The sequence below is a fragment of the Nicotiana sylvestris genome, chromosome 12, assembly GCF_000393655.2.
Source record: "Nicotiana sylvestris chromosome 12, ASM39365v2, whole genome shotgun sequence".
NCBI lineage: Eukaryota > Viridiplantae > Streptophyta > Magnoliopsida > Solanales > Solanaceae > Nicotiana > Nicotiana sylvestris.
Window position 1 is genome coordinate 166,802,633 of NC_091068.1, and position 10,965 is coordinate 166,813,597.

At 37.9% G+C, this 10,965-nt stretch overlaps 1 protein-coding gene across 1 annotated transcript; it reads right to left on the reverse strand.

The window, feature by feature from the left end:
- Positions 1-3,007: 3,007 nt before the first annotated feature.
- Positions 3,008-3,880, reverse strand: LOC138884077 (uncharacterized). The gene has a single exon (XM_070164820.1). The coding sequence runs from the start codon at positions 3,878-3,880 to the stop codon at positions 3,008-3,010; it is 873 nt and encodes a 290-aa protein (XP_070020921.1).
- Between the last annotated feature and the right edge of the window lie 7,085 nt (positions 3,881-10,965).

A 10,965-nucleotide genomic window follows, 5' to 3' on the forward strand; every position in this document is an offset into this window, starting at 1 on the left:
TAGGATCTCCAGTCTTCTAGGTAGAGTTACCGTCACTATGACTTGTTCTTGGCCATAGTCTCATTCCCCTTGATGATTTCTCAACTACCTCTCTAGTTAGGCTTTTTATAGGTGGATCTAACACATTATCACTTGACTTTACATAGTCAATCGTGATAATTCCTCTAGAGAGTAATTGCCTAACGATTTTATGTCTTCGTCATATATGACGAGATTTACCGTTATACATAACGCTCTCAGCCCTTCTAATTGCCGCTTGACTATCGCAATGTATGCATATTGGTGCCAACGGTTTAGGCCAAAATGGAATATCTTCCAAGAAACTTCGGAGTCATTTAGCTCCTTCACCAGTTTTATCCAAGGCTATGAACTCAGCCTTCATTGTAAAGCGGGCAATACATGTTTATTTGGACGACTTCCAAGATACCGCTCCTCCATCAATAGTGAATACATATCCACTTGTGGACTTGAAATCAGTTGATCCGGTGATCCAATTTACATTACAGTATTCCTCAATGATCGCATGATATTTACTATAGTGCAAAGCAAAGTCCTAGGTATGTACTAAATACCTCAAAACTCGTTTCATGGCTATGCAATTAGATTGACCTGGATTGTTCGTATATCGACTCAATTTACTTATAGCATAATCTATATCTGGTCGTGTACAATTCATGATGTACATTAAGCAACCCAACACACGAGCATAATCCAATTGTGATATGTTTTGGCCTTTGTTCTTTGCTAATACAAGATTCACGTCAATTGGAGTCTTTGCAACTTTAAAGCCCAAGTGCTTGAATTTTTGAAGTACTGTCTTTATATAATGAGATTGTGACAATGTCAGACCTTGAGAAGTCTTATGAATCTTAATTCCTAGAATTAAATCAGCAACTTCCAAGTCTTTCATATCAAACTTGCCAGTTAACATGCGCTTAGTCGTATTTATGTTGGCAATGTCATTACTCATTATCAGCATATCATCCACATATAAACAACCAATAATTATGTGATTTGGAACATTTTTAATGTACACACATTTATCACATTCATTTAGTTTAAAACCATTTGACAACATTGTTTGATCAAATTTTGCATGCCATTGTTTGAGTGCTTGTTTTAGTCCGTAAAGGGACTTAACAAGTCTATATATCTTCTTTTCTTTACCTGGAACCACAAACCCTTCAGGTTGTTCCATGTAGACTTCTTCCTCCACTCTCCATTTAAGAAGGCCATCTTAACATCTATTTGATGAATTTCAAGACCATAAACTGCAACTAACGCTACTAACGTTCGTATGAACGTAATTCTTGTAACTGGAGAGTATGTATCGAAATAGTCAAGACCTTCTCGTTGTCTATACCCTTTGACCATAAGTCTTGCCTTAAATTTGTCAATAGTGCCATCATCTTTCATTTTCCTTTTAAAGATTCATTTAGAACCTAACGGTTTATTTCCAGGAGGAAGATCAACCAATTCTCATGTATGGTTGTTCAGTATGGATTCTATTTCACTACTGACTGCCTCTTTCCAAAATAATGGTTCCGAAGAAGACATAGCTTCTTTAAATGTTTGAGGCTCATTTTCCAATAAGAAAGTCACAAAATCTGGTCCAAATGAAGTAGACGTTCTTTGACATTTAATACATCTTGGATCCTCCTGATTAAGTGTACTTTCCTTTGTTTCTTCCGAAGGTCGTTTAGATCCTTCACCAATCGAATCACATTCCTTTTTATACGGATATATATTTTTAAAGAACTCAGCATTATCTGATTATATAACCGTATTATTATGGATGTTGGGATTTTCTGATTTATGAACCAGAAATCGATATTCTTTACTATTGGTCCCATATCCTATGAAAACACAATTAACGGTTTTCGGTCCTATTTTTACCCTTTTGGGTTTAGGAACTTGCACTTTTGCCAAACACCCCCACACTTTAAAATAATTCAAGTTGGGCTTCCTTCCTTTCCATTTTTCATATGGAATGGATTGTGTTTTGCTATGGGGTACTCGATTTAGTATTCGGCTAGCCGTAAGAACGGCTTCCCCCCCCCCAAGTTCTGTGACAAACAGAACTTATCAACAATGCGTTCATCATCTCCTTTAATGAACGATTCTTTCTTTCCGCAATCCCATTGGATTGGGGAGTGTAAGGGGCTGTTGTTTGATGAATAATTCCATATTCTAAACATATTTGTTCAAAAGGAGATTCATATTCACCACCCCTATCACTTCTTATCATTTTGATTTTCTTGTTAAGTTGCGTTTCAACTTCATTTTTGTATTGCTTGAATGCGTCTATTGCTTCATCTTTACTATTAAGTAAGTAAACATAGCAATATCGAGTACTATCGTCAATAAAAGTTATGAAATATTTCTTTCCACCGCGAGATGGTATTGACTTCATGTCACAAATATCTGTGTGAATTAAGTCTAAAGGATTTGAATTCCTTTCAACTGACTTATAAGGATGTTTAACATACTTAGATTCCACACATACTTGATATTTTGATTTGTCGCATTCATACTTAGGCAATACTTTCAAATTAATTATTTTCCGCAAGGTTTTATAATTGACATGACCCAAACGTATATGTCATAATTCATTTAACTCAAGTAAGTAAGATGAAGCTGAAATTTTATTATTATTTTCAACAACCATTATATTTAGCTTGAAAAGGCCCTCGGTAAGGTAACCTTTTCCTACGAACATCTCGTTCTTATTTATTACAAACTTATCGGATACAAATACACATTTAAAACTATTCTTAACAAGAAGTCCAGCAGAGACTAAATTCTTCCTAATCTCGGGAACATGAAGGACATTGTTCAAAGTCACCACTTTGCCGGAAGTCATTTTGAGAAATATCTTCTCACATCCTTCAATCTTGGCCTTTGCAGCCTTTCCCATAGAGAGAGTCTCATGGGGTCCAACAGGAGCATAAGTAGTAAAAGCTTCTCTAATAGCACAAACATGGCGAGTGGCTCCAGAATCAATCCATCACTCTTTAGGATTACCCACCAAGTTGCATTCGGAAAGCATGGCATACAAGTCATCAACATCATCATGCTTTTCAACCATGTTTGCTTGACCCTTCTTCTTGTCTTTCTTCGGAGCACGACACTCCGTAGATTTGTGTTCGGCTTTTCCACAATTGTAGCAATTTCCACTGAACCACTTCTTGCTTGGGTTGTATTTCGGTCCAGAAGCCTTCTTCCTCTTTTTATTCTCTTCAACAATATTTGCTCCCATTATTGTTGAGTTTACACGGCCTCTCTTGTCAGCAGCTTTATTGACCTCTTCAATTCTCAACCGAACAATGAGATCTTCAAGGGACATCTCCTTGAGTTTGTGTTTCAAATAATTTTTGAAGTCCTTCCACAACGGAGACAACTTCTCAATCATCGCTGCTATTTGGAATGTTTCATTGATGACAAGACCTTCAATGAAAATTCTGTTAGTAAACATAATAAAATTAATACTACCAACACTAGTATTAATTCTACTTATACCTTCAGCAATAAGATCGTGAATAATCACTTGCAATTCTTGGACTTGGGTAATAACAGACATGTTGTCTACCATTTTGTAATCCAAAAACTTTGCAGCAACGAACTTCTTCAACCCAACATCTTCAGTTTTGTATTTCTTTTCAAGCACAATCCACAGTTCTTTTGACGTTTCCACGCCACTGTAGACGTTATACACAACATCCTCCAGCCCGCTTAGAATATAATTCTTACACAAAAAATCTGAATGCTTCCATGCCTCAATCACGAGAAAGCGTTCAGTCTCTGGAGTTTCATCGGACATCACCGGAACATCTTCATTGATGAACTTCTGGAGACTTAGAGTAGTCAAGTAGAAGAACATCTTTTGCTGCCAGTTGTGATGACCCAAAAGGTCATCACTTGTTTTAAAAGTGAATTCTGCATTCCGACGCCTTAAAAACCTCTTTCGGCATCACCTCAATTTGCGTGCACATTACGGGTGCGTAGCCGGAAAGCTATTTTGTGAAAATCTATGAAAAATAATAAATTTTGACTATAAAATGAATTAATTTGACTTCGGTTAATATTTTGGGTAAACGGACCCGGACCCGTGATTTGATGGTCCCGGAGGGTCCGTAGGAAAATATGGGACTTGGGCGTATGCCCGGAATCAAATTCCGAGGTCCCAAACCTAAGAAATGAATTTTTAAAGAAAATTATTTTCTGAAATTGTTTATGAGTTTTAGAAATGAATTGTGATTAAAACTTGATGGCATCAGGCTTGTATTTTGGTTCCGGCACCCGGTATAGGTCTTATATGTGATTTAAGATAAGTTTGTGAAATTTGGTAAGAAACGGACTTGAAACAACGTGAATCGGATCGTTTTTGAGAAAATTGAAAATTTGAAGTTCTTAGGAAAATTTCATGATTTTGATGCTAAATTCCTAGTTGTTGATGTTATCTTAGTGATTTGAATGCACGAGCAAGTCCGCATGATATTTTAAGATTGGTGTGCATGTTTGGTTTGGAGCCCCGACGGCTCGGGTGAGTTTTGGATAGGTCACGAAGTGAAATTTCAACTTAGGGAATTACTATTATGCTTCAGGCCTGCAGGCTTCGCATTTGCGAAGCCTGTCTCGCAAATGCGAGCAATGTATCGCAAATCCGAGAGATGGCCTGGGCTGCCTTCTTTGCAAATGCGAAATGTTTGTCGCAAATGCAACATCTGCCTGGAATCCCCCTTAGTCGCAAATGCGAGACCTCAGTCGCAAATGCGACTTTGCAAATGCGATACTACTTTCGCAAATGCGAACATAGCAGAGTTCGGGGTTCGCAATTCCCATACCTGCAACCTGCAATTTTTATACTTAGCCGAAAATCAATCATTTTCATATCTTTTCAAAACACAAACTCCCTAGGGCGATTTTTCAAGAACAACTCTTCTTCCAAATCGATTGTAAGTCAATTTTAACTCGTTTCCTTCAATCATTCACATCTTATAACATGATTTCAACTCAAAATCAATGATTTTTATGGGGGAAATTGGGTGTTTTTGGTAGAAACTAGGTTTTTCAAAAAATGGGGATTTGGACCCCGATTTAAGGTCCGATTTCAAAATAAATTATATATTTGGGTTCGTGGGGGAATGGGTAATCGGATTTTGATTCGAACCTCGAGTTTTGACCATGTGGGCCCGGGGCCGATTTTTGACTTTTTGGGTAAAACTTTGAAAAACTCATTTTCATGCATTGGAGTTGATTCATTTAGTGTTTATTGATGTAATTAAGTAACTTGTGGCTAGATACGAGCGAATTGGTGGTGGAATCAAAGAGTAAAGCGATAATTGAGACATGAATTGTGTTTGTGGCATCAAGGTAAGTGTTTGGTCTAACCTTAGCTTGAGGGATTAGGAGTCAAGTCCTATTTGTTATGTAGTATTTGTCGAGTACGACGTATAGGCATGGTGACGAGAATCTATACGTTAGTGTCAAGCATGCCTGTGAGTCTTATATTGTGATTATTATGGCTTTGTTATATTATTTATGCTTTGATGATGATTTCTATTATTGGGAAAAGTTTGTGGAAGTAATTGTGATATTTGAATATTGAGGAGTGTTGGCTCAAGTTGTACAATGAAATGTGAAAGTATAAGTGGAAATTGAACCTTTTAGAGCTTTGGCTCAAAGTTGTGAAGTAAAAGTGAAAAAGAGAAGCGAATCATTATATTATCTCCCTTGCCGAGAATTTGTTGTTTTTTGATGATTATCTCCCTATCCGGGATGTTGATGCTTCTTTTGATGTTATTCCATTGCTGGGACTTGATAGTTGAACTATTGTTCCCTTGTCGGGATTCTTATTGTAATTTTATTTATTCCCTTGCCCTATTATTTGTGATTGTTGTTTGGGTGAGGAAGAGTGTTAAAGCATGAAGGGTAATGTCGTGTATTGTTTTGGTTAGAGAGTGTTAAAGCACGAAGGGTAATGTCGTGTATGATTTGTGAGGAAATAGTGTAAAGCATGAAAGGTGATACCGTGCCGCACGATGTACCATTCTGTGTCGATTATATTGATTATATGGTGAGGACGAGAGTAAAAGCACGAAGGGTGATGCCGTGCACATTTTCATTACTTGATTGCTTTGGTGAGGACGAGAGTAAAAGCACGAAGGGTGATGCCGTGCACTTATTGATTCTGGTTGTTTGTTGATATCCGAGATATGTTGTTTCTTTCAATTACCTGTTGTTTTTCTGTTCTGAATTGATATCTCTCCCGCAGCATGCCCCTCCCATATTTGACTGTTTATATCCGTTCTTCTTTTTCGCTGTATATAGTTGAATTGCATAGGTTGTTTGGTAGTCTGGTCCTAGCCTCGTCACTACTTCATCGATATTAGGCTAGGCACTTACCAGCACATGGGGTCGGTTGTGTTGATACTACACTCTGCACTATGTGCAGATCCTAGAGCGGCTTTTGGACCGTAGATTTAGCTACCTTCAGTCCACGCGGAGATCCAAGGTAGACCTGTAGGCTTCCGCAGGCCGTGGCGTCTCCTCTATCCCTTATTTCCTGTTTCATTTTTTTGATTCGGAAATAGTGTATCTTTATTTTCAAACTTTGTATTTAGCACTCTTAGATCGTCTGTGGTACTGTGACACCAGATCTGGGTAGTTAAGGCTTAAACAGTTGTATTAGTTACATGTTCAGATATTTTATTGCTTTTCTTCCGCTTATTCTAAATTTTCGCTGTTTACACGTTATTGTTTTATAAATGTTAAAGTGTATAAAATGGGTAAAAAAAAGTAATTTGTTCAATAATTGGCTTGTCTAGCTCACATCAGTAGGCGTCATCACGACTCCCGAGGGTGAAAAATTCGGGTCGTAACACCAGCGCTTGAAATCAATCCCGCAAAATTTTTCGGGTTTCTCCGTCGGTGCCAATGTTGCCGGTATTGTTCGGTTCGTTGAGGCATTGGCAGTTACCATCGGAACAGCTTGGTTTCCGTTGTCATTCGTCATTTCTGTAAAAGAATGACACAAACATTAAAATCATATAGATTTTAATCTCGAATATAGTACAAAACTACAAAGGTTTTACTCTCAAGAAATAGCGAGTATAACACAAATACATAAAATATATTAAATTCCTTAAGCTTGTTAGTAATCTGTATTTGTAAAACAATTCTAGAGAAAATAAAATAACATAAACAGAAATGTAAACGAAATAAAAAAATAATTCGAGCCCATTGAATTCACAGTGTTTCCTTAAGGAATTTAATCCCCTCCTAGTACCCAAGGCTATGGATTATTTCCTTCCTGTATAGAACGAATTACACACTGATGTAGTGGTGCTTCAAACCCCAGTATTTCAGCGAACACAAAGTTCGGTAGCAAATCACACTTACTGTTGCTTTCTTTGAAGTTAAAATATGCAGAAGAAAGGAAAGGAACTCAGAAAATTCGTATGGAAAATCTGAGAGAATGGACTTGTATTTATAGCCAAAGTTGGGCTGAAATATGAAGAGATGCAGCTCTTCAGAATGGCTGTTTTTGCAAAACGGCCAAAGAATAAATGCCATAACGTAAATGGCTATTTACTCAACAATAAAGAGGGAAAATTGAAGGGTAGATAATTTTCTGTTACAAAAATAGAAAACTGAAAATTGAATAACTGAATTGGATTTAATATTAGTATTTTGTTATTAAACCAAATATTAAATAATATTTTTGTTAATATTTACTATTAACAAATAAATTTGGTCCAAAAACTAATCAATCGATCGATCATTTGACTGAAGCCGAAGCCGAAGCCGAACCGAGCGAGCGAGCGAGCGACGACAACAATGGCGTGAGGCTTGCCTTCTTCTCAACTCTTTATGAGCTAGAAGAAGAGCAATTACTTATATACCCATCAAAAACCTTTTCCTCTTCCCATATGGGACAATCAAGGAGGGAAACTCAAATATTACTCAAATATTTCATTTTTCCCTCCATTTCCCATTCAACCTATTTTAAGCATTAATAGCTTAAAAACCCAACATAAGTCTCCTGTGGTTAACTGATATAACAATAATTCAAATGGGTATAGTGCGGTGTAATACCTCACTATACATCAAAAAATTCAGCCCCTCGAGCTAGGCATTGCCTTATTTAAAGGCGTTAAGATTTTATGAAAATCCATTCAAAAAATATTCTAACTTCCGTTCAAACTTTTCTTCTTGTTATCAAGCATATTTTATAATATCTGAAGAGCCAAAAATAAGGGTTTCATTATATTGGTGGGAGGGGGGTGAGGTTGTAATGGAGAATAACTTTGTGAGGTATAGTTCATCTCCACATTGTCATGTTAAATTGCCTCTTACAATGGAGTACGATAAATTGGTATCATTGTTACGCAAAACAATGAGTGTGAGGAAACGTTCGGTGAACGTTAAAGTAACAGTTAGATTTTTGTATTCTGTGACTCCATAGGGGTTTGCTTGTTATTCTAAGTTTAATATCGAAGATGATGAAACTCTTAGAGATTTTTTGCGGATTCTGGATGAATACAAGGAGTTTATTGTGATAAAATTGTTGTAAATGTATGTCAAGGCCGAAGATGTTAGCAATAATGAGATTGCACAAAGCAGGGATAATCCCCAGTTATCGGGTGGTTATTCTGGAGCAATTTTAGCTCAACAGGTTCCAGCTGAAAGAGTTTGGCCGGATCTTAACTTATATCCGCGAGCGAACGAGGAGCAAGGAAATAATTTCTCTCCCACTTTACATAATCCACAAGATGACTGGTAAACTTCAATTTTCCTTTCTGTTACGATCTTTATTTTTTATTGAATTGAATTTGTATTAATACTCATATTTTATATAGGGGGTACCATTCGGATATGAATTTTATAATTTATGACCCCACGCCCAGTTGGAATATGCGTAGTTCTGGCGTGTTGGATCACGGTGGTCCATCTGGGAGTCATCACCAACAAGAAAATGTCTATCATGGAATGTCAACGCAGTACGACTTGTAAGTGAAGTGATATAGCTATATGTAAAATATTTATCAATTTGAGTAGCTTATCATTTTGTTCTTTTTGTGTAGTGAAAACGAGAAACTTGATGGTCCTGACCTCACTCGATTGCCCGTAGACGACGTATTTACTCGTGATTTGACAGATGCGCAGAGTCAGGACGATAATATGATTAGGACAACAATGCCGATGAGTCTGGAGATGACACACCCTTCCCTGACGAGGGTGATGAGGAAGAGGAAGTGAATGTCGAACCTGAGCTGACGAAGGAGCATGCTCTTCCACCTCCCGTTAGACCAAGAGTGTACGAGTCCTACGTGTTAGTTTATGAGCGGAATATTCCCTACCTTGATAATTTGCCAAGTATGCCGGATGTGGATGCCCTTACAAGGGATACTGACAATTTTCGGTTAGCAATGTGAGATGAGTATAGACCAACGGTGCTAGCAAATGGCATGTATTTTTTCGATAAAGCTCGTTTAACCAGGACTGTAAAAATGTACAACGTAAGAGAGTGCCGTGAGATGATGGTATGGGAGTCAACTCCGGAGGTATATAAGGTCAAATGCCGTAGACACTTTTTGGGTTGTAATTGGATGTTGCGTGCGATCAGGAAGGAAACAGGGTTGTGGAAAGTGGGTAAATATATTAGCACCCACAAATGTGAAATGGACACATTCAATCAGAATCGTTTTAACTTGGATGTAGATTTGATTTCTCTTGTCTTGATTCCACACTTGGAAGTGTCCATTAGGTACAAGATCAAAGAGTGTATTACAGCCGTCCATCAGAAATATGGGTGTACTATAACCAAAAGAAAGGCATATCTCAGGTGCAAACATGCATTTGAAATTATTTAGGTGACAGGGATAAGTCATTTTCATCTCTACCCAGGTACATGGCCGCACTAAAATACTTTAACCCCGGGACTGTTGTTGAATGGAGGCATGAGCGGAGTCCGGTAATACTGAAATATATTTTCAACTATGTGTTCTGGTCATTTAAACCGGCAATTGATGGTTTTGTGCATTGTCGTCCAGTAATTTTCATAGACAGTACTCATGTCTATGGAAAGTATGATATTAAGCTTTTGATCGCAGTTGCAGTAGATGCCAACAGACAAATATTTCCACTAGCTTTTGCCATTTGTTCTAATGAAAGCGAAGAGACGTGGACGCTTTTTTTGAACCACTTGAAGAAGCACGTTGTCAAACAGCGTTAAGGTATTTATCTAATATCTGATCGGCATGGTGGTATTTTAAGTTCTGTATGACATTTGCCTGAATGATAGGAACCCTATGCATACCACTGTTACTGTGTGAGGCACTTGAAGGCGAATTTCCAGAAGAAATATCCCAACAAGGCCTTGCATGATTTAATGTCGATGGCTGCAACTAAGCACCAGCAATGCAAATTCACGAGGCGCATGGAAGCGATCCAGTAGTTAGACGAAAGAGTCTATAATTGGCTGATGGGACATGAGCTTCACAAGTGGACATTGTATGCTGATGGTGGTAGACGATGGGGAGCCCTTACTACAAATGTGTCAGAGTCATTCAACGGCTTATTGAAGTCTGCACGTGGATTGCCTGTCACTACCATGGTTCGGATGACATTCAAACAGAAGAAAGGCATAGAGCTGCATCGGAATTTATGGATAGAGGTGTTCAATTTATGCCAATACCGATGAGAAGATTTGAGAAATATAGGAGGCAAGCACATTAACATTCATATTTACAGTATGATCATGACCGGGGTGCTTTTGAAGTTCGCACCGCTATCTGCAAACACCGGGGGAATAATCTATAAACCGTGAATGAAGCCAGCAGGATGTGTTCATGTGGGAAATGGACCATTTACCATATGGCGTGCGCACATGCCATGAAGTGCTTTCAACAAGTTGGTTTAGGGGCAACCAACTATGTTGATAGGCAATACAATGTTGCTGTA

Excerpts from the sequence above, each read along its gene's own strand:
- LOC138884077 (XM_070164820.1), bottom strand. The coding sequence starts at position 3,880 with ATGTTCTTCTACTTGACTACTCTAAGTCTCCAGAAGTTCATCAATGAA.